This window comes from Numenius arquata, chromosome 2, assembly GCF_964106895.1.
Source record: "Numenius arquata chromosome 2, bNumArq3.hap1.1, whole genome shotgun sequence".
In the NCBI taxonomy this organism is placed as follows: Eukaryota; Metazoa; Chordata; class Aves; order Charadriiformes; family Scolopacidae; genus Numenius; species Numenius arquata.
The window spans coordinates 51281668-51306798 of NC_133577.1; the positions used below are offsets into that span (position 1 = coordinate 51281668).

Genomic DNA, 25131 nt, shown 5'->3' on the forward strand with positions numbered 1-25131 from the left:
TACAAAGATCAGATTAGAATTATTTCTGCATAAACTTTTTTATAAATAGCTACTAAAAGCAACATATTTGGATACATTTTTCATGTACAACAATAACTAACTTCCATGAAGGTGACAGCTCAAGCAGTTTGAGGTAGAACCAAACTCCTCGATCCAAAATCTTCTGAAATCAGAAAGAATATTCCCTTCTTTTAAAGGTTGCCTGAGGAGAATCATTCCACTGTTATATCGCTGAAAATCAGATCTTCATTTCAATTCAAATATAGATGAACCAATTCATTCATCTTGTGCTTGTAGGGTAATTCCTAGTAGCAGAAGAACCAAAAGGCTAGAAACTTACAAAAGTGCTTTTCTCCTCTTTAATACCTAATCAGTCTGTATTGTTCAGAATAGCCTTTACATAACCAGGTATTAATGAAAATCACTGTTTCCCCCCTTACACCTTTTTGCAAGTACAAAGCTTTACATTCTATGGCATTTTGTAAACATTTTCTGCCAGAAAGCTCTAAAATCCTTCATACAATAGCATCAGCAAGCACTATTAGAGTGCAGTACGTCTAGGAAAATTCTTTTTATCAGCTGACATTTATCCCCAAAATACAATCTTGCATGTATCGTAGTAGGTTTTCAGGTCATTTCCAAAAAGCACCTTTGCTTTTGCTTGCAAAGGAGAGAAAATTAAGAATCTTTTGACAGTACATTTGTTAAGGACCCCTTTATAAACAAACAACATTTTACTCAAGGATATATTAATCTTGTTAACAGATCTTGTTGCCATGTTATGCTATGAGAAATAAAACACAAACCAGGCCCAAACTTTTTTATCTCGAAGAAGAACATACGTTTATAAAGAATATGTATAAGTACACCAGGAACTTTGTTGCCCTTAAAGCAACTGGAATAGCCTAAATTACAAAAATTTATTCACTGCTTTTGCTCTAAGGTTGGTATCTGAACTACAGCTCAATATTGTACATAATACGTAACATCTAAATTCATACATAAGATCCACTTTTCTTGTAGTAGGTATTGGTAGGAATATAGCAAAATATACTCTGAAATCTCAGGCATTACTAAACAAAACAGACAGGGAATGGTAAGAAGACATTGAATATTATTAACCTTATTTTATGGATGAAAAACTGTGAGGGAGATTAAATACCTAAGATATATAAAGAACTGGTAATAGAATTGTGAAAATAAAATAGCAATTCCAAATCCCATTTCCAGTACTTAATTACTTCTTAGTCCTTCATCTCTCCTTTTTTCCGTTTTTGGCTTCCAGATGTCTACCATTCATGTGATGTAATCATTTATGAAGGATCCAGTTTTTAAAGAAGACATAATATCTGGGTCCAAAGCTAAAAAAAGGGTTGTTTCGTAATAAGTTTATTTTAACTGTAGTGAATTCTGCAAAAACCAAAACCCAACTGCAAAACCCAAGAACCGAAAGTCACTATCACAATTAAAATGATTCTCTGAAGGAATCCAACATTTCGGAGAAGAACTTGCAGCTGGTCATATATTAGGTATTGTACAGTTCTCACCAAGGAAAAACTACAGTGAGAACATTCTACAGCAAGAAGTGTTGGGTGAAACTCACGGTGAGACTGTTGTACACCCTTTAGAATTAGGTGGGCAGTACACACCAGATTCATTAACCAACAGTTTGGTGAAACTTGGCTGAGCATGATATACTACTATAATATCTAATAACGTTTCAGCTATTTTTGTTACATTCTTCTCCTGATACCACTTATTTGGTAAGTAAAGGTTTGTTTCAACAATATTATCAGTCTCTTGTTTTATCAACAGTTTTCCAGGCTATCTTTTGCCTAAAGTCAGAGAAAACAGCAAGTCATACCGAAATTTAGCTGAAACATTTTAAAAAAAATAAATTCAGGAACCTGTTTTGAAATGTGGCTAAAAGGAAAGCAACTCTCAAAAATATTTTTGACAGCTATAAGAATTTCAGTACTAAGAGTTTTTCCAAGATTTGATTTAAAAGTGATGCTACAGACTCAAAGCAAATGGAGGCCCAGTTCCCAGGCTCAGCTGAAAAACTTCATGATTTTTATTAAGCTATAGTACAGTGTAGCTACTAGGCTTAGAGAAAAATTTTGCCTTACTAATATTTGAAAACATACTCCTTCAAAACAGAGAAAATATTTTCAAAATCACCAAAAGTTTTCCTAATATTTCCAATAAATTCCTTAAATATTTTTTCTGGCCAGAACTGTGATAACCAATAATGCTTCCTGGAATCAAGCACAGTTCTATAGACAGGAATTCCAACACATGTAAGTCACATGCCCACCTCTCTTGTAGCTGAGCAGGCTCCCCTTACACTACTGCATGCTCACTATCAGAAAACTTTTTATTTGCCCCTTCGTATCAACCGGCATAACTGCCTAAGGAAGTGCTCTATCCAAATGATCTGGATTTAACAAAGTCACAAAATCACAGAATCACAGAATGATATGGGGTTGGAAGGGACCTCTGGAGATAATCTAGTCCAACCCCCCTGCCAGAGCAGGTCCACCTAGAGCAGGTTGCACAGGAACGTGTCCAGGCAGGTTTTGAACGTCTCCAGAGATAGAGACTCCACCACCTCCCTGGGCAGCCTCTTCCAGTGCTCTGCCACCCTCAAAGTAAAAAAGTTCCTCCTCATGTTTAGGTAGAACTTCTTATGTTCAAGTTTGTGCCCATTTCCTCTTGTCCTGTCACTGGGCACCACTGGGAAAAGACTGGCCCCATCCTCTTGACACCCATCCTTTAATTATTTATAGGCATTAATCAGATCCCCCCTCAGTCTTCTCTTCTCCAGACTAAAAAGACACAAGTCCCTCAGCCTTTCCTCATACGAGAGATGTTCCAGTACCCTCATCATCTTTGTAGCCCTACGAGAAAATTATTTCTTTTTAGCCAAGTCATTGTAGCAGGACCAAGCTGCAGCAGGATTCCCCATACGTATGGGGGCAGAGCTGAGGAAGAAGTAACCTTAGGTGCAGTGGCTGTACTGTTCCGCTCTAGCGCAGTCAGCTGCATTTGCTATTTTGCAAGTGAATGAAAATTCCCAACATAAAATAAGAATTGCATCAATTTTAAAAATACTGAAAACTACCTATTTTTTAATCTTACTGATATAAATCCCAGAGATGGTACATTAGCAATTCTAAAATAAATATGCCTCTGTTCAACAGAAATACAAAAGTAGCATTCCCTTTAAAAAAAAACTTTTTTTTTTTATTTAGGAGGCTTTATAAAGTTACATTGAGGACAAGTTGTTTTCTTGAATTTTATTAAATTGAGAAGAGGTTTTAGGCAGTTTATGAAATGCATGGATGTTTAAAATGATCACAGAAGCTGATATTTTGAGAAGTCTGGTAAGTAGGTGTAGGTAGTAGATTAAATGATGGTAAAAGTCTCAATACATTTAATTTTTTAAAATATATCCTACGGTCCTATCACGCTAATAAACTTCTGTTTCACTTTTTGTGTACTGTCTTTCAAAAGAAAAAAAAAAGTTTGCCAAGGAGCACTGCTGAGCTAGGGACATATTTTAAATGATGGTAAAATCAGACTGCATTAAATTATACTCCCTTCACTGCTTAGCAACAAACAGCCTTTAGGGATGTTACACAGAACTGGGATTTCTGACTGGTACTATTTTCCTCCAGAATTTAAGCTTTCCTAAAGAAATAGCACTGCAATTTTTTTATAGAAAATGCAACAAAGAGGTGGTAAAAGGCACATAAAAGGCTTGAATAAAATTTATATGCATGCAGACATCTGAATTTAAACTCATTATTATTCATTAAAAAAAGGCATTTCTAAAGATGAATCTAATAAGATTACATACTGGGCACAACATTTTTAACATGTAAAAACATGAACAGTTGTCTCTAAAAATTTATAAATATAAATCCGATAATTGGTTGTCTAATATTCTGCAGTTTAGCTTGTATCTGATCATGCTTAAACCATGAATTTCAATTACTTTTTACGGACTATTGAACTTTTTACTTTTAAAAACTTTTCTATTTATTCTAACACACATAGTCCCATTTAAATCTGTGGGAGTAATAACATTTAACATTCCTGAAAATTTCACTAGGTGATTAATACCATGAGGTAACATACAGGATAATCATACGCTTCCAAATAGTATAATACTGTATTATTAAAATAAGTATGGTTATCTGCAGCTTATTTGTATATACATTAACTTATATTGGGGAGCAAGGGGATAAAATTAGTAATACAAATAATCCAACCAAATACAGAGGAGCCATCTGTGAATTAAGTGATCATAAAGAAATTTATTGGGAATTTGACCATGACTGTACTCTGTCTTCACCTTCTCCTGTCTAACAGTATTTTATCTGTACGCTTTATAGTCAAAATAGTGCACAGTATAACATAGTGGATATAATATAAATCATGGAAAGGAAAAGGGAAAATAAAGATTTTAAATCTTCATAATTTTTTAATACACAAAGAAAGAAAGAGCAGGTAATTCTGTAAGTAGAGAAAGTAATAATCACTAAATCAAGAGAAAAATAATGAAGGTGTGTGCAAAGGTCCTGGGACATAATAAATATGGCTTTTATGTCAAAGACTGATACTGCATTTCTGGCTCTTGTGTGCAGAATATGCTATTACAGCTATACTATTCCTCATAAAAAACTTTCACAGGAAAAGTTTAAGAAATATTTTTAGGCAAAGTTTTTTTAATGGCAACACTCAACAAGCAGCTGTGCAAGTACAATGTTTATATTTTACTTTAAAAACTTAATTAATTCCTTGAAAAACGATTATGAAGTGTACTGAAACAAATTTGTTACTCTTTTTTTTTCATTCTTTAAAATACACGCTTACTGCAGGGGAACATTGATTACCGTAATTAAAGAAAATAGAGATTGACCCAGTATAGTAAGGAAGTAATCTTCTTTCAGTCTTAAAAAAATATATTTGATTTAGTCACAAAAAACCATCTCAACTGAAAACTTGACATTTATGTTAGCAGTAGTATCTCCCCAAGGGAACTCTAAGTTTCATTTCCATTCTGATTCCTTTTGACTTTAGTCTTATTTTGAAGCAGAAATATAAAAACCATTTGGGCAGAAGTAACTTGACTTTCAGAGTTAAGCCTTTTGCCAATCCTTTGAAAACCCACCAGAATCTGTTCAAGTTGCAAACTTTCTCAAAAAAATATGTTTGTACAGCGTAAGTGGAGATGTCTTGGATTTTATCGGGAAACTCCTGACAGATTGTTTGGACTGTGTTTGCCTACTTTAACTTCAGCCTCAGCAGGTCTTCCCTGTCTCTGGAAATTCTGTAGCCTGTGCTATGTCCAGCTACCAAGGGAAAGTGTCAGTCCACCAGCAACTTCCCTGCTGGGAATGGGCTCTGTGGAAAGGATGCTTCCTGACTGAAGTGCAGAAAACACAACGGCTGGGGCTGGGATGTCTGAGTGGGAGTAGAGTTCTAAAAACCTATAAAAAATTATACACACTGACTATTTTACTACCTTAAAAGAATGTTCTTTAGGTTGCAAAGTCAAAAATAGCAGCTCTGAGACATAAGGCTTCTTACGTAACTTAGATACATCCATGTATGTTATGATACAGCCTTTAATGACATAGTTTAATGCAATTCTCTCCAGAGCCTCCGTTAACTTGTTCTGTACACAGAAGAGGTCTATTCTTAGCAGTAATGACTGAGTAACGAAGAAAGCTGTTGTGCCAATGAGCAGTACGGCTGCCTCTGCAATACCAGTCCTCCCTGAAAGGGAGTGGGGTGTATCACGTACCACGGAGAGGTGAACGCTGCCTTGAAGAAAAATACATTCTATCCCCTTCTTTCCTCAAACTCCCACGTGAATTTGGTCAGTTTTTCAAAGCCAGGCATTTTCTGGCTGGTCATTCCTGATGCTATTCAGGACACTGGCATCTTTGGGGAGTGGGTATCCCAGAATATGCAGCACTGATCACTCAAAGATGTAATCTGAAGTCAGTGTGACTGTGCTTTGAAGTTACAGTGGATGCTTAGAGTACGTAGTGTTATATGCAAAGTACTCAGAAAAACTTCAGATTCTGCGCTATTAGTCACTGTTTCTACCTGCAGTCTCTCTTGCCAGTTCTCTTCTCTTGACTGGGATAATAGCATCTGTCATCTTACATGGGCATTGTATAATTTTTAATATTTGCGTAGAAGCTCAGACAATCTAGTTATAAAAACCTTAGAAAAGCCCAGGGAAAAATTAATAATTTCTCTTCAGAGCTGGTTTGAATATGGATGATAAATAAGGCTCAGGGCTACACACTGAACAGCAAGGAGAAAACAAAATACTGAAGAACAGATTATCCAGAGTATGCACCGAATGAGGCAGAAGGCTTGAGGAAAAAGTGGTACATGATCATGTAATTAAAGACTGTTTCATAACAGGTACCCAGAAACAGATGAAATTAAAATTCTACCGTATCTTTTGTCCTGACCGTTTGCAACTTGTAAGTGCTTTATTTTATAAACTTAATAATAATCTCAGGGCATAGATCTTGAGTGCAGTATGTTCATACATGTTAGACTGACACTGATGACTTAGGTTGATTAGAGAAGCAGCAAACTGGCCATACCGAGCTGTGCTTTAAAAACTTGTGCACTAAAGGAGTATTTAAGAACAACAAAAGGAGTGTTAAGATTGATTCAAACCTGGGGATGAAAAATATATGACAACCTATTTTCAAACAGCAAGCATTTTAATACAGGATAGGTCATCTCAGCAATGGGGGTGGAAGTGGGGTTAAAATATGAAATCTTTTTTAGCCATCAATTCATCATTTTATAAGGGAAATTTGCATTGCCAGTTCTTATTATACTTCTACAAATATAGAAAAATTAAAGAGTGAAATTAATTATTGTTACCATATAGGTGTGGGAGAGAATGAAGCAAACTTCTTGCTAGTCATTTCTCTGCATCTGAATAACAATGGAAAATTCTATAAAGATCACAAAGTAGTATTACATAGCAGTGGGCAAGGTTAAGCCTGTTTGTTTCTTCAGGTCTTGGGGTGTTTGAATATTAATACACTTGCAAGATTATTTTTTTTTTTCTAACCAGAGGACCTGATTCTGATCTTACACTTATTTTACAATGGTTTAATATATTAGCTTTAAGAGGAATCAATCCTGATTTACACAGACATTAAAAGAGTACTGAGACACATTATTTTACTCCATCAATTGGCTGCAATTCTACTGAATGTGACAAACCTACAAAAGGAAAATATTTTAAAAATACTGTCCAGAACAATAAATGATTTCTGAAGTAATTTTTCTCTTCCAATTCCATTAGTTAATTAATTTCCTTAGCACCTCTTTCTGCATTCTCTAACAATGGAAAGCTTAATTTAAGTCACTGAGAGCTCAGACTGGAGAAGGACCAAATTTCCAGAATATAATTATGTACTATTTTTCAAATTTCTGAAGAGGAAGCTAAGGAAAAGCAAAGTTGAGTAACATCAAAATCTGTACTCAGTTCACCTTATACATTTCACAGAATCAAAGAACCATTTAGTTTGGAAAAGACTTTTAGGATCGAGTCCAACCATAAACCTACCACTGCCAAGTCCACCACTAAACCATGTCCACTAAACCAAGTGCCAAATCTACATGTCTTTTAAATACCTCCAGGAATAGTGACTCAACCTCCTCCTTAGGCTATCCAAGGAGTAATGAGCCTATATTAAAAGTACAACATCAAAATAACTAAATATTACTAAGTTCTCAGAGGCATGCGTTTTGAGTTAGGTATATCTCTATCACGATAGATAGAGCAGCGTAACTGCTTTTTGTTATTTGTTCATGCAAATGTGAATAAAATGGAGAGACAAGTTTCACCCTTAAACACAAGCAACAAAAAAGATGAAAGCCACCACTTATTGAAGGTAGCTTTGTTTCTGAATTCCTGTGGTGCCATCAACTTAGACTGCTATTTTTCCACTTCCAATAGATACCCTTCTGGTTTCTTAATAGGGGAGAAATTGGAAGGAAATTTTGTTCACTTGCATTACTGTGCACGCTTCTGTGGTTTAAGATTTACAAAATCCACCAGCATGACTCACGTATCACAATGGGTAATATGTGACTGAACAGAACAGAATTGTTTAATCAGTCCCTACTACGAACTTGAATGATGTAGGTACTTATAATGTGAAAGAAAGACCCTACATTTAAAGACTGCAATGATATTTAAAACAAGAGAATGGAATCTAGCCAATGATAAGAGAATAGATAAAACCGCTGAATGTTAAGAATTTTTCAAATGAATTTGCAACAATAGCAGGTCAAAACTTTTATTACATTCACTTTTTTTCTGTCACTGGAACTTTCTTCCTTACAAAAACCTGAATAAGAAACAATGTGAAAATATTTTTCTTGTGACTTCAGACCTGACGTGTGGTTTGTTTAAATTTTTAGTTTCAAAATTTGTAATGTGGAAAACACAAATAAAACCCGTGCTGTACTGCTTAAGTGCACAACTTATTATAATGCCAGACTCAGCTGTTTAACTGCGGTAGAGGAAAAAGCACAAGTTCAAGGCCGCGTAACTAACTTTCATCCTAGCTGTTCCTCCAAAGGCTTCGGATAAAGAACAGTGACAAAAAAACGCCCAGAAATTACTGGAAAATATCACAACTGAGACAGTGGTCACAGAAAACTACCGGAGTTTTGGGTCAACAAGGAAATACATTCAAATCATATTTTATTCCTGGTGAACTAGTGGGAAAATGCTGATGTTTCCCTCATAACATTTAAGTCAGGAATGTTTTATGTACGAATATGAAATCTTTATTCAGAATCCATCCATAAATGTTTAACTAAACCAGACAAATCTTTTGTCTAATGTTGAATGACAGTCCACAATTTATCTCTGAAAAACTATATGTTCTAAAAAAACCCATGCTCTTTGCTATGTAATAATATTACAGAAATTATTTTTCTGCAGTAAGTATCACAGAAAACAAACTTCACAGAGAATCATCTCCCAGGAAGTTCAGCAACATTCATCTGAGAAGGACATAGCAGAAGGGCATTAATCAGTTCTTAGAAAAATCTATTTATAAATCTTTCTTATATCACTCTATGATAGTCTTAAAGTTTAAGTGACATACAGCTATTGGTTTATAGCTTCCATTTTTGCCTGTCTCTCCTCTGATGAGGAAAAATGGGAAGAAAAGCAAACTTAAAATAAGCAAGACTAGTAATCTCTCAGTCAGCACTAACATTCCTGGAAACTTCCTGAAGAAATTCCACTGCTTTTCTAGGGGATGATGTCATGTGAAGCATCTGTCCACCCCATTTTTCCACTAGCATGAGGGCCCAATTCTCACATTTTTATTAATAATGAGTATTATCTTTGCATCACAAGACTGTAATTCATCCTGAAGCTATTCATCACAGTTGTGCCCTAGACACCCATTGTACAAATGCTGCCACGTGTGTGTGAACATTTCTGTTGTCACCTTTTGGAACAAAAAAGGGTCAGGATAAGCTTCGGAAGAAAATTACAATATTGAGATACAGATCTTCATCCCATGTCTACTCACTATTTCTGTGATTTTCTATACACTTCTTAAAAAGAAAGTACATGTAATTTATAATATATACATGTAGTCTTTCTCAAGGAGTCTTTTCTTAATGGAAATACGTCTTTTGACAAAAATGTCATTTTTTTAATCTTTTGTTAAAGCTAAAAAGCATAGAAGGGAAAGAAGATCAACATGAAGGTCATTTGGTATCAGAAATTAAGATGTAATTCTGAAACTCTGGAACTGTGACATACATTTCCAATTGCATAGTGTAATGTCAGTGACCTCTGTAATGGCTGCACATGTCCTCTTAATTACAAAAAGACATCGCTGTGGGAAAAATCAGTCTAGTTTCTCTGCCTTTTAGCAACACGTAGCCCTTATTCTAGACAAAATCACCAAAAAAGTCAAACCTTTCCATTTCAAGATCTTGTACATTGTACCACAGACTAAAAGCAATCTGCAACTTGCATACCTACACGACACTGTTGGTATGTAACACTTACATATGCAAAATACACTGTTCCACAGTTTGTAGTGGCAGCAACTGCAGAAGTGATTCTATGGAATACACCGCCCACTTTTTTGGTGAAACAGATTTTTCTACAAATTACAGAGTCCTTTAAATGTAAAACAAAATTAGTCACATAACTTTACTTTTACCATATGGTTCATAACCATATATGAAATTAATAAATAATGATGATGATGGTAATAAATACGCAAATTTATGAAGAGTCTTTTCTCTATAGATATTCCCATATGAATACTACAGTCAGAATCAGCAGGTTATTTAATTTGCCCTAGATCTTCTCTGTTTTCATATTCCCACTTGAATAGTAAGTTCAGAATCAGCAGGTTATTAGGTTTGCCCTAATTCTAAACTTGAGTCAATGGGACTTCAAATTGATTCCAATGGAAAATGAAAACAGAACCTGTTTTTTTCAGCTATCTATGAGGCGCCAAATTTGCTGCTTAATAGGAACTAACTAAATAGTTCCAGATTCATAAACAACTCCATAGAGTTAAAGAAATCTACAATCCTATCATACAATCTTGTTCTTCCAGAAAGCTGCCAGCATACCTCTGTCTCTTATTTCTTTACAAGCTCAAACAAGGCATGGCTGAGGCCACCTCCCGCTTCCACCCCCCAGATATCTCACTGAAAACAAAAGAGAATGAAACTTTTCAAAATTTACACGATCATTGACTTGGAGCCAGAGTTCTCCACTATCCTCAGGCATTAAATCTTAAATTCTTTTATAGTAATAAGGATGACTTTTGTACAGGTGTCATGACATTGCAAAGGACGGTAACTGTTACAACCATGAGAAGAGCTGAACTGTCAAGGGAAAAGCGGGTGGCAGTTGACAAGCTACATCATTTCCAGTATCTAGTCAGACTAATGGAAAGCATGCAATGGCAGACCAGTTGTGCACAAGAAAAAACCACATTATTGTGACCATTCAGCTATGGATAGATAGGCAGTAGGAATGGTGGCAACTTCAAACACAGTTGATAAGTATCAGTTCTGTGAACTAAAAAGGTTGCACTACAGTAAGGGGAGCTTCAGGTCTTGATTTCCCCTACTAGATGCCTAATAGAAGTTCTGATCTTCCAAGCACCTGACAGCCAGGAAGAAAATCCTACCAAAAATCCTGTATGAAGCGTCACTAGCTTAACTTTACAGATGGAGAAACCAAACTGTAGAAGTGGTATGAACTGGCCGGGGTCAATAAGAAAGCAATGTCCTATCAAAACCGTGTGCTTTTTCCTACCTCACTCATCAGCTACTAACAGGTATTTTGTGCCCTGAAGTGCTCATTGGTTCTACTGAGTACACCAAGACCCAAGAGAACGACTAGACATTAGCATGAACCCACCACATACAAATTCTTCTCAGTCAGATACCACAGTACAGAAGGAGAAAGTGTCATTTCAGAAAGTGCACATCTTTCTGGGAAAAAAAAAAAAAAATTTTGGTAAAAGATTAAAATATGATCCCTGATCATCACAGAACTAAATAAAGGCATCAAAGATATCATGTGCCCTGACTTTGCTTGTGTATTCTATACATAACAGCACAGTTAAAGGTATGTTTGTTACATTCCACCAAATCATACCCTGAAAGAAGTACACTTTGGTCTTTACAATTTACTCCTCAGATACAATGTAGTACACAAAACCTCAGAATGCCCTTCACTATTCTGTAAAATCATATGTTTATGAAGGCACGCAATTTTCAACTACAGCGCAATAAACAAAGTGTTTTTCCAGAAGCTGGTATGGTTTCATGTTTTCTGAAAGTAACATCACATCAAGCTTTCTGGAAGACAAAACACTGTATTAATTTCAACAAGAGAGCCGGATGAACCTTTTTGTTTTAAATTACCAGCCAATTTTGGTATGTTTATTAAAAGAAGCATAATTCTTCAAAGCTGCATATCTTAATGTCAGCCTCTACATAAAGCTATTTCTATCAGGAACTGGTTTTACTTGCCAGTCTGTTTCCCTATTCCCATCCATCAGCTCAGTAATGATGATGGGGTAAAATTATATGTTCTGTAATCCAAATGTTTTCCCACAACTCCTTGGCTAGCATCTACTGTTAAAAGACTCCTAGGGAGCCAACCTGAAGCGGAGAAAAAAGATCAAGTACATTTGGTCAAAAATGCCTGTAAAGCCTAGAAATGTAATTACATTAAAATATAGACAATTTTATTATATAATTTTGAAATTCTGAATGAATGTGACCAATCTGACACAAGGTCCTATGCTGCTAGATGTAAATTCTTCTAGCATATTAGCATTCTATAATTTACAATATAGACCTAAAATTAACATGGACCCTGCATCTCCGCTAGGCACAAAGGGAAGCAATAACCTCACTATATAAAATATTATTGATCTGGGGTACTAAGATGTATGCTCTATGTGTAAGTGGTCTTTTGGAAGTATTTCAATATCAACATTTTGAAAGGATTAGCAACATTCAACAAGTAGCCTTCTTAGAAGATAATATAAAACAGACTGCCAATTCCTAATTACCAGTGACACAGTATTTAAATTGCTGTGATTTTACACGAGGCAGATATTGAAATCAATATCCTATAATGCTGAGTCCTGGCAAACAAAATAATACATCAAATTGCATTAGGAAAATGATGCAAAATTCTACTTTAAACTGACATAAGGACTCTGTTTTCATACAACTGTGCGAAAGGCACAGATTTAATACAGTTTTGAAAGACTTTGGTGTTAATTGGCTATCTGCCCTCAAGTTTCTACACTGACAAAGTCACTGCTTAAAAATATTAAATAAAATTAAAACACTTATTAAATTAATCAAATCATCTGTAAATACAACAGAACCTTAATGTAATCTCTAGTGGATTTCTAGCCCTCCTTCTAAATCAACATCACCCCAGTGGTCACTATCACTGACAAGAAATTCAGCATGCAGAAGAAATACAGATCACGTAATAGAGATGTGTATTGTAGATAAAGATTCTGAAGTGTAAATCAAAAGCAAAGTTTTGCTCACAGTATTTACTAGCTCAAAGCATATTTAGCTAACTATTCAAGAAGGATAAAGACCATGGTGGCTACTTGATTAAGACCGACTACAGGCAATGAGTTCAAGAGCATTGCTGCGCACTCCAACATGTATCTTGCAAGAGATAATTAATGCCAAAACATGTTTATATGTTTTATTCAAGGTATAAGAGAATTGAATGAATTAAAATATTAAACTTTTCAAAAAGATATAAATATTGGATGACTTAAAAAGTTAACATGAAGAAGCAGATAGGCACAGCAAAGATTGATGTAATATATTCAGAACCCAAACAAACAAATCTAAATGCTGGCTAGCCTGAGACATCTGGAATTTGCTTCCTTAACAAATCACTTTCACAGTTCAAACCATAGCTGGCATCAACTTCTGAATATCTGACAAGGAAGAATATCGCTTACAGTGAACAGCTGCATGAACATTCCTCATTTTTCCCACAAAACACAAACTCGGTAGAACCGTTAAAATAAAACATGTTCTAAACAGGAATACTTTGAATTCACAGAGTAACTGTCTCTATTATATGCTAATATTGAGGCAAGTAAGCCAGCTATATTTCAGAAAGGTAAGTTATCCTGTATGCAATTTTTTCAAGCAGTTACACATATAGAAAAGCAGAAGGGCGTGGAGTGATAGGAAGCTGGGGTCAGTGAGAAACTTCTCCCAAGTCAAAGTGTGTTATGTGCTTTTATTTCCTCCTTCAGAGGTATCTGCTTATTTTCTCAGATAGGATATATAAGGTTATTTTTATATAAATGAGGATGAAAGGAAAACTATATTATCTTTTTTTCTAAATCCAGAAAGTCACTATTTTATAGATTTAATATTTAAAATATTTTTTTTGTTCTGAAATTTTAACATAAGGAGCAAAATGAGAAGAGGAATATGAAGGCTCACTGATATGAATCATGTATTCTCCCTACCTTCGAGGACCCTGACTTAATTCACTAAAAATTTGATTTTAAAGATCAGTCTTTTTAATGAACAGTTCTCCCTATGACAGAATCAAGACATACCAATTTGATTCACTTCAAGGAATAATGTAATTTTCACTGAATAGAAGATTGTGATATATGTCAAAAACTTATGAGAAAATTGATATGCAATCAGAGTTTATTTTAATGCTAGTCTTATTCCTAACAGAATTTATCATGATTTTGTGTATTTTTCCTTCTCCTGAGTCACTCTTATTACATGAAATAATATTCCCTTCCCTGTTTCAGTACTAAATAGAGATTCTATTTCCTCTTTTCAAAGGTTCTTTTACTGTCTTTACTCATAAGCACATGGACTGATCAACAGCAGAACTGTTATAGATTGTGTTTTTCTGTGCTGTAGACTGCACACCCTTGATACTCAAGCGAAACTCCAGTCCTTTTTCTGATTCATGCCAAACTTCCCACTAAAGAGAGCTTAGATCCAGTTTGAACAAAGAGTGTAATTGAATGCAATAAATCTGATTCTTTCCTAGCTTACACTGGTTTTACACTGGTGTAGTTCAGGTAACATAAATGAAGCTACTCCTGATTTGGACAGGTAGAAGGACAGTTAAGCCTACTGGGAATAACTTATTTTCCAAACCAAATAAACTTGGTTAAACTTCATTCCCATAAGAAATTTTTACTTCATGAAAAACTAATGAGATTTTCAAAGATGAAAATCTGGAAAAAAAACCCACCAGAATTTTTCCTGAAAATAACGTAAGTGCTATTAAAAATTGCATCCTAAGGCCTGAAACTAAGTCAATCCTTTCTTGTCTCTCAAATGTGCAAGTCAGGATAGAAAATTTTGGAAAGGTTTTCTTTGTTGCTGTTGTTACTGATTTCTCAAGTCCTCATTATGCTATGGGGCTTTACCAGACTGCAGAGGTTCCAAAGCACGCTAAATCCAAGTGTCCCCCCCCGCACCAAATTATTAAAACATCCAAGGAGAACAGAATTGAATGACCATCTTTAACCTTTAAAGAAAAGGTATCAAATAGGATGTGGTTACGATTTCAGATAAAAATGGTAAAGTTGGGGATTTTTTCCATCTAAACCATTTTTAGTCAAAAAGTAGGACAAGAAAAGAGTGAAAACTCAAGACCCCTCCAGATCACTGCAGTCTGAGATGATCCTGCATCCTTCAGCAATGGCAACCTCTTACTAAGCTTTGTGGGATTTTCACACATTCTAGGAACAAAAGATCAAAACCCAACAGCCTAATTTATGTGTTGGCAATAAAGAACTAAACAACAATAGCCAGGGTTTCTTCCTTGGCAGACATGATGGTCTTACTCATCCTTCTGCCTCTTCTATTTCTTAGAATATCAAATCATTTATAAAATAGTTCAATATCTTTGGTAGCACATATGAGTAGCTACTGCTCCCTTCACCAAAACCCGACTGATGTGAATTTCAGTTACTGTCTTTTCTCAATCAACAGATGATACAAACTGGAGGACTAGTTCCATTTATACTGCTACCAGCGGAAATGTTGCCTCCTGTTTCAAATGAAATCAGAATCTGAATACTTTACGATCCTCTGTTGAGAATGTATGCGAATTGTAAATATTGCTATTATTTTATACGGCTTCTTAGTGGTCAAGGGACATATGAGGGGAATCTTGATCCCACTGAGGTCAACTGTAAAACCACTAGTATTTGAATGAAGCCAGCATTTTACCCTAAATTTGGGAGACTGTAAATATTATTTTGCCTCTCAATTTCTTATAAGCTGTATACAATTTTTAATATATATAAACATATACATGTATTACGGTCCCATTCAATCTAAACATAAAAATGTTCCTTAAAAATAGCTAGTGATCTTATTATGATGTAAAGATAAGAATTTCTCTGGTATTACATGCAATTATGTGAACTTTTTCATACAAATATTACATGTTCAAAAAAACTTCAAATAAATAAACTATGTTTTAATGTAAAGGGTACATAAATGAGTATTGTTGCTTTAACCAAGCTGCTACACCTCATAATTTTCTTTTTGGTTTATAATATGGCCTAACTTAGAGATGCTAAAACAACTCAGTATTTTACATATACCTATGTATTTAGTAGTATCACATATTAAAAATTTACATCCCAATACTAAATCCATGGATATGATCTTACCTAATATAAAAGATATTTCATTTTACAGTTTCTGGGACTGTGTGCTACTGAAAGCACAAACGTTTTATTTTCTGAAACTATCTTTACTTATTAAAAATTATTTTTAGAAGTTAATAGGATTTGAATTTTTTAACGAATGGCAGATGAGAGATAAACAGCTGATAAAGTAAACAGGATGCAGAATGACTGTAGCGTTTTGAGTATTGACACTAAGGACAGAAGGTGTTACATAATAAAGCACAGTCACAAATGATGCTTTCTTTCTTATAATGAGTGAAATCTGCTAGAAATGATAAAGGCAAATTCTTCAGCCATAAATGTCATGCAGCCACTCAGTGAAGATCTTCATTTGGCCTTGATAATATCTTATTTATATTTACCTTTTCCATTCTAAACTTAGGTCTTTGCTCTCCAATTTTGACATGATTATATTTTCCTCTGATACATCTCCTCTTATTTCAGCCGTATACCTTTACATCCTGTTCTAGGTACACAACGTATGTACCCTCTATGCTTAAGGAGCTGCAAGCAATGGTACATTTACTAGCAAAATAATAATATTTAAAAAAAAAAAAAGTCCTACATGAATCTGCAAAGTAAATGTTCACACTCCTTCCATTTGCCAAAAACAATGGGAACAAAATATGAATAATATTTTACCCAGTGATTTATTTGCAGATGGGTTTCAGGAAGCTGCTGTTTTTCTAAGCTCCCTCTTCCTTGATAAAACTATTCAGTAATTTTGTGGTCTTGGAGTACGTACTCGCCCCTTGCCCTTTTGTATTCTCCCTGTCTGACTGGCATGGTGAATTCCTGAATACATCGCAAAGCAGCACCGTTCGCATTCGTGTAAAAACATAATCCTCCGTTCAATCCTCCTCTTCCCTGGCAACAATTTAAGGAATTCACAAATAAGTCACTGATTTTATTTCAACGACACAGCAGAGGCAAATATCAATACAATGAAGACTCGGGGTCTCCCCTACCCTACAAAAATAAACCCAGGCCGTCTTTGCACTTCATCAGGTAAAATTCTCCCCAGCATCGCTTTCCCTGCTCCCAAAACTAATTGCCACCAGCTGCTTCTGACAAGCGCGTCCATCCCCTCCCTCGACTCTGGCCGAGAGTGACGCCGGCCACCCCCTGCCTTCCCAGGTGACACCCGGCACCCAGGACCCACCTTTCCTCTGCTGAGAACAGCCCCAGATCACACCCCACCTCTGGAAGACGCCCGAATAACCCCCCCATCCTCCTCCTCCTGTCGCCCGGACTTGCAGAGAACAGAAGAGTGATGGCACCATGGTCAGCCACAGAGACACGTGGAGGGCAGGGAGGGGAAGGCCGGGGAAGAGGGGAGCCGGGGACGGGGTGGGGAGGGAAGGGGAAGGGAGGGAGATCCACTCGTACAGATGAAACTCCATGCAGGCCTGGCCCTCCTACCCGTCCCCTCCATGGAGCGATGGGGAGGGGGGGCGGTGGGGCGAGCTGAAATGGCACCTTACCTTCACTGCAGTCCTTCCCCCGAAAGCCCGTTTGGGAGCAGTCGCAGACGGCCTGGTCGTTGAGCACCGAGCAGACGCCCCCGTTGAGGCAGACGTCCTCCCTGGCGCACAGGCGGCTCTGCTCGTCATCCAGCCGCACCTCCTGGCTCTCCACCGGCGACGCCTGCGTGTAGTTGACCCGGACGTCCGTTATCCAGCCCTTGAAGGGCTCCCGGTCCTTGACAGAGGAGAGCGTCAGCTTTAGCGTGGCCGACCGCAGCTCCGGCGGGAGCCCCCCGAGGAAGAGGCCGCTGAAGACAGTCATGTCCCGCCGCTTGGACTTCACCTCCACCCACTTGGCCTCGGCCCGGTCGATGATCAGCGTCGTGTTCTTGAAGTGGCGGCGGATGACGACGGCGTGCCAGAGGTTGTCGTTGACGGCCGTGTCGGAGAGCAGGGTGGCGGGCTCGGCGCAGAAGATGGAGAAGCTGAGCTGCAGCCGCCCGCCCTGGGTGAGGATGAGCTCCAGGAAGTCGCAGAAGCCCTCGTCGTCGAAGTAGAGCACCAGCCCGCTGGAGCTGCGCGTCTTCATGTTGAAGCTCATCTCGCTCTCGCAGCAGGCGTTCCACTTGGGGAAGCGGGTCCACTGGCCCTCCGCCCCCGGGAACTCCAGCCCGCTGCCCAGCTCGGCCCAGCAGCCCAGCAGCAGGGCCAGCCAGAGCAGCAGGCAGCCCCCGCGCCGCACCAGGGCCGCCCCCATCCTGCGCGGCCTGGGGCGGGCGAGCGGGGCGGCAGGGCCGGCCGGGGGCGGCGCTGGGGCCCCGGCGGCAGACAGGGTAAAATCTTGCCGGGCGCCGGCCGCGCTGGGAGGTTGGGGCACGCTCACCCCCGCCCCGGGCGCGGGGGTCACTGCGGGGGGCTCCCCGGGGCCGGGGGGTGCCCCACAGGATGGGGTCAAGCGTGGGGGGTGGCCGGCAGCCGGCGGCGGGGACCTGCGGTAGGGTGAAGGCGCCGTTGGGTCTCTTCACTGGTCGGCCGGGCCTCCCGAAAGGTGTCCAGGGGTGGGTGAGTCAGCAGAAATTTTCCCCAAAGCCAACATTACCAAAGCGGGAGAGAAACCAAGATGGGTGGCAAAACCCTCCTCCAAGCGGATCCACCAGCTCGGCAAAGACTGTAGCGATATCCCCGCGCGTGCGCGCCTCTTTTTACATCCTCTCCGCCAGCTGTAGTTTCCCAGGAAGCCAATTACCGATCCCCAGCGCTGCCTCCCGAGGACGGATCCTCTTGTCAGCTCACGGACTGTCTGCCATGGTGCTAGAGCAGCGTCAGCAGACGACAGGACTCATCGCTCATGGTTTCCTGAGCTGCCTCAATCCCAATGGGGTTGAAACCCAGAAGCTGTCAAACAGCCGAGTGGCTACTTGACATGCAAAGCCTGACAGCTCCTCTTCTGTTCGCTCACGAAAGGCCACGGCTAAGATCCAGGGGGGGCGTGTGTGTGATTTTCCTCTATCGTTTTTGTTTCTAATCTGCAAGGAATCGAAACAGAATAATAAGAAACGACGACCGATAACATGTTAAATCATAAAAGTTGATCAACAGCGGACGTTTGTGATTAATTTTTTCATTTCAACTGCTGTTCGTCATTAGGAAAACGAACTGCTGCTGGAATTCTGGAGTTACTGAGAAATCATAATAACTTGCAGTGCTAAACTTAATGTATATGCTTATACAAGATTGCATCTTAACGGTATAATCTATACGTAAACTACTTACCTTTCCAAAACTTTCTAATATTTTAGTAGCGTATTTTATTGTTACAAGGACGACATTAAAAAGAAAAGGAGGTGTTTATTCTGCAATCTGTCTTATTGTAATTTATGTATGGAAATACCGGCACCTGTGAAGCTATAGGGTCCCGTTAATGCAGACGACGCTACCAAGCCCGCTTCTAGTTCTTTCCAATACAGCTCAGAAACATATAAAGTGGACTTAGCTCCCAGCAGGAACTGGCAGGCTTCACTGTACGTAGCACACCTCCTGGTTTATTTTCATGGGGTGAGGAAGAACTGCAATGGTTTCTTAGAAGGCTTTTTGGAAATTTCAAACCTCATTTTTCTCTGCCACCTGGTTTCTTTTGCTGCTGATAGTCTCTGTTACGGCAGGGAAAATCCAATTCAAGCCAGCTCTGATGTTGACATTATTCACAATGCAGATCAGCTAATCCCAGGTGTTAGTCCTCTGAAATGAGTTGCAGTATTTTATGTATGTTTGCTCAGCTGCCCTTATTTAAGAGGACAACTCCTCATTTTAAAAATAATATATATATGCCACAGTTCACCCTCTTCCTCTGAAGAGGTCTCTGCATTCAAAGCATTTCAGCAGAGCGGATCCCCTCTCTGGTTTTTCTCCCCCAAGCCGCTGTATCTTTTCTGGAAGGTGTGTATTAGCAGATCTCTCCTGATGGAGGAGAGGATCTCGGACACCTCCCTCGCCCACCGCTTCCCCTGCCTCCCGTTTCTTCCCCAGCAGCACTTGGGCAGGCAGGAGATCATGGCCAGAGCTGCTGCCAAGCCCATTGCCGGGCTGGGGGTGTGTGTGCCTGTCCGTGCGGGGGGAGAGGGGGCAGAAACGAGCCTGCCAGGGGGAAACCTGCTTTAAAACAGGCACACACCTCACTCAGATGCCTGCACCTGACACGCTCAGAGCCGCGAAGTCACCTCCTACTCTCTCTTTATATTTAATTTCATTCCTCTAAATGTCAACACGTTTATTTTTATTATTTGTCACACGCGAGGTGGGCAGGAGCAGCAAAAGGGAGGCAAGGAGAACCCCCGAACTTGGCGGGCAGAGGCCAGCCGTGCCCAGGCAGCGGAGAGCCCCCGCGTTTCCCTCGCCCCGACCCCCCCCCCCCCCCCGCCCCCCGGCAGGAGCCACCTCTCGCACCACCGCCACCAGCGGGGGGAATTCCGGCAAAAGGCGGGGCCCCCGGCCCCATCCCCGCTCCCAATTACCGCCTTTTTGGGTACGGTGGCGGTTGCGGTACCGCGCCGCCGCTCCCGCTTTCCGACACCCCGACCAGCTCCGCCCTGCGCGGCCCGACGGGGCGGCGGCGGCCGGTCCCCGCACCCGCCGGCGGCAGGAGCGGCCGCGACGCTGCCGGATGCGCCCGGGGGGAGGAAGGCGGGGGGAGAGGGAGGGAGGGAGGGTCTCCCGCCCCGCGGCCTCCGCGCCGGCGGAGTGGGAAAGCCGCCATGTGCACGAGTGGGAGCCCGCGTGGGTGCACCGGCTGCGGGCGGCCGCGGGGCCCCCGCTGCGGCGGAGGGGAAGGGGGCGGTGTGGGAGCGGGTTTAGGGGCGTGCGGGGTGGGGAGGGGATACGGAGAAGCGGGGGGGTGGTGTGAGACACGACGTGCCTGCCCGGGGGGGGGTGGTGGTGGCATGAGAATTCACTTGGAGGAGCGTGTGCGTGTGGAGGGGAGGGCTCGGGGAGGGGGGGGGGGGCTGCAGGGCGGTATGTGGGGAGAGGACGCCGGGGTGGGGGGAGTGCATGTGTGTGTGTTCCCGTGGGGCTGGTCCGGTCGCTGCCCGCCTCGGGGGAAGCGGTGGGTGGGGAGGAACTGCGGGAGGTGCCGCGGGGAGAAGGGCCCGGGGGCCGCAAGGTGCGCGGGGCGCAGGCCGTCACTGCGCGGGAGCGCAGAGGAGAGAAGGAGGGACAGGGTCTGCGTGGGGCGGGAGGGAGCCAGGAGCCCGTGGTGTGTGCCGGGGGACACGCTTGGGGGAGAGAGGGGCAAGGACGCGAGTGTGAGTGTGTGTGTGCGGTCGCCGTGCGTGGCAGAGCGATCCCTACAGGTGTCCGCGGGGAGCCGCCGAGCGGGGATCCCACCGCCAGAGCATCCCTGCCCGCCGCTGTCTGCGGCGCCTGCCTTCGCCCCGCGCTCTCACACACACAGACGCACACACACACAGCAGCAGCAAGAGGGGGAAAGAGAAAGAAAAAAAAGAGAGGAAGAAAGAAAGAAGAAGGAAAAAAAAAAAAAGAAATAATGGGGAAAAAAAGACAGATGGAAAGACTGAAAAAGAAAGGAGAAAGACCCAAGGAAAAAAAAAAAACACCTCAATCGCTTATTTATTATTGCCGATATAATTCACACACTGTCAATAAACAGCACAGTCTTGTCTAGTCATTTCCAAAGCAGAGGGACACTTTTCATTCTCAAAAGAGGACAATTTATTAACATATATCTCTCAAATGGGCTCTTAAGCACCAGGCATCCCTCCCAGCAATGTATATATGTATACACATGTATGTAGCGAGAAATAAACACAATCCAACATAAATGTAGCTATTGCATTCAGTACCTCACCAATAAATTAATATGCTTCCCCCACCCCTCTACAATCATTTTTTTCTTCAAAAATTATTATTTAGTCACAGGTGCCCCGATTGAGCCTTTTCGAATTAGAAAAAGGGAGAGAGAGACACCCATAGGTCAATAAATCCTTAATAAATGCCAGGTCGGTTGGCATGCACAATCCTTGGCAGAATCCTTATTGTATAAAATGTACAGCATTGTCTCTGGGTGCGGGGAAGACCAGAGAGTTCACAAATTACCGGATGAAATAAAAGGATCTGAAAAACAACCTTGCTGCAACCAAAGGGAGAAGCGCTCCAATTCAAAAGCAGACTCAAGAGCATCATTAATCTTTTCCTTTCATTTCTACGTAATTTCTAGAATCAAATTCTTTCCTAAGCGGCTGGAATGATCGATTTTGGTACCCTCCCAGTCTGCAGATGTATTTATTTTAATATGCTTGTGATATAATTTCTACCCCTTCAAAAATGCATACCATCAGCAGGAACCCGAACAGTTTCAAACACGTATCAAGGAAGCCGGGTGCCCTCTTTCTTCTGCCTCACAATAGAAAATGTCCCAAATTATCAATGCACTTCCCGCACAAACCCTTCGCCTCTTCCACACCGCCGCCGATAAATAACAATAATAGTGCGATATTCGTTCCCATCGCTGCCCCGGCTTCGCGTTTTCACCCAAGCAGCTCACGCCAGGGAAAACATGCAGCAGATTGATTTTATTCCTTAAGTCTCACAGACCCCCCCCCCCCCTCCCCTCCTCCTCCTCCTCCCGCCTTGCAAGGGATAATAAATTACCGCATCCAACCTTTAACTTCTACCTTCGCTCCACCATCTCCTCGCCATCTACCTCTCCACAACGCCGCACGCAAACCCACCAGCCTCTCGCGCCTCCTCCTCCTCCTCCTCCTCCTCCTCCTCCTCCGCCGCCGCCACCGGCTCCGCCGCGGAAAAGCGGGGTTCGTCCTCCGCGGGCGCCGCTCTGCCCGCGCTGCGGACGCGCCTTACCTGCGCGGGGTGCGGCGGAGCGGGGCGGGCGCGGCTGGCCGGGGCTGCCTCTGCCGCTCGCCGACGGAGCGGGCGCTGCTGCGGGTGCGCGGCGGCGGCGGCGGCAGCGGGCGGGGGCGGCCGCCGGGAGCGGGAGGCGGTGCCGCCGCGTGACGCCGCCGCGCCCGTCTGCCCGCCGGGGGCGGCGCCGCGATCGCTGCAGCGCACCCCCCCCCGCCCGCCCTGCCCGGTCCCGGACGCGCCGCTCCTCTCCCGGGGCCCCGCCGCTGCAGGTGGGAGGCGGCGACTGGAGGGACCGTGATGGAGAGAGGAGATGCTGAGGGCAGCGCCGGGCCCGGGACACACACACACACACACACACACACACACACACAACCCCTCGGTGCGTTGGCTGAGCAGGGCCGGGGGGTGATGGGCGTGCGCGCTGCTGATGGCTGGGGAGTTCCCGCATCTTCCGAGGATGAGGTGGTGGAACACCGCGAGGGCCGCTGGGCACCTCTGCCGGCTCCCCAGCTAAAACTCTTCCTTGTTTCCATGAGGGGTTTTTCATGGTTGGTTTTGTTGTTGTTGTTGTTGATGATGTTGTAATTTTTTTTTTTTTCCCCAGAAAAGCTTGCTGGATTATGCACACCCTGTGGGAAAATGGAGGTATAGACTAGAAGGGGTAGATGTAGGGCTTAGCGACATGGTTTAGTGATGTTTTTTGTCAGTATTAGGTTAATGGTCAGACTCAGTGATCTAAAAAGTCCCTTCCAACCTAGACATTTCTATGATTCTAAGTACAGCAGTGTTTGGGGAAACCTGGCCACTTTCTGGTGTAGTGTTTAACCTGTCTGACTGTATGTTGCCACTAATGGTCGCAAACCATTAGAGGAACCGAAGGCTTCTTAAGATGTTGGGTTTAGTTGCATGGAAAGTATTTGATTGTGCCAAACATACTCATTTTTGTCTATCGATTGGCCTCCTAACTTTGTACTCAGTGGTCTATGAGTGGTAATTGTTTTAAACTGAAAGAGGGGAGATGTAGATTAGATATCAGGAAGAAATTCTTTCCTGTGAGGGTGGTGAGACACTGGAACAGGTTGCCCAGAGAGGTTGTGGATGCCCCATCCCTGGAGGTGTTCAAGGCCAGGCTGCATGGGGCTTTGAGCAACCTGGTCTGGTGGGAGGTGTCCCTGCCCATGGCAGGGGGTTGGAACTTGATGATCTTTAAGGTCCCTTCCAACTCTAACCATTCTATGATTCTATAAGTGATTTGCATGTGGCCTTAGCCAAGGTCCTGGCAACTTTGGAACACGTGGAGTGATGTTTGTCACACCAAGAGTCACAAGAGCACTCCAGTATTAGACATCCCAGAACTTTTTGAGAATGTCCTTTGCAACCATACTTTTTGCTGTCCAGAGTGTGAACGTAGCAACTTAGCTTTGAACTGAAACTTCAGACATAAGTGTAAAAAAAAAAAAAAAAATCCATCCTCCCACCACAGTCCCATAGGAGTTAGCCTTATGATTTATTTTTTTTAATGAAACGGGCTTCCTCACAGATGACAAGTTTGATGAGGTAACCAAGCAACATGTTAAGTAATGAGAATAAAAGCTTGCTAGATACGCAACCTATCTTCAGTACTTACAGAATAGCCAGACATCCCTTTTGTGCAGCCAGATGATATCCATATTGTTATTTTCAAGTAGTGAGAATTTCTCTCGACAATTCTAGTAACATGACCTGTACAAACAGAGCAAGGAGCAAATATCTCCTGCTATGAAAAGCATATAAATTGTTGGCTGCGATATGATAAGCGATACACATTTTTAAAGGAGCAAAATTGTGATAGAAGTTGGTATTTTTTGTGTGTGTATATATATAATGTAAAAAATTAGTATTTTCTAGCTGTGGCCTTACTTTTATTATACTTACGGTAACACATGGTAAAGCTTCTGAGGCACTTAGATGGAGAGTGTCAAAGCCCTGGATGTCCAGTCACGGTGGAG

At 41.5% G+C, this 25131-nt stretch overlaps 1 protein-coding gene across 23 annotated transcripts in view; it reads right to left on the reverse strand.

Annotated features, from left to right (window-relative positions):
* Nucleotides 1–18521, reverse strand: part of NRXN1 (neurexin 1) — a 728940-nt gene extending 710419 nt beyond the window's left edge. For 19 of the 23 annotated variants that reach the window (XM_074168426.1, XM_074168417.1, XM_074168423.1 and 16 more), the window contains exon 1: nt 17783–18521. In XM_074168426.1, coding sequence (XP_074024527.1) covers nt 17783–18521 — 739 coding nt within the window. Of the gene's footprint in view, nt 1–7120; nt 7135–17782 lie in introns of all 23 variants that reach the window. The other 4 variants (XM_074168412.1, XM_074168424.1, XM_074168410.1 and 1 more) reach the window with 1 other exon arrangement.
* Nucleotides 18522–25131: the final 6610 nt, after the last annotated feature.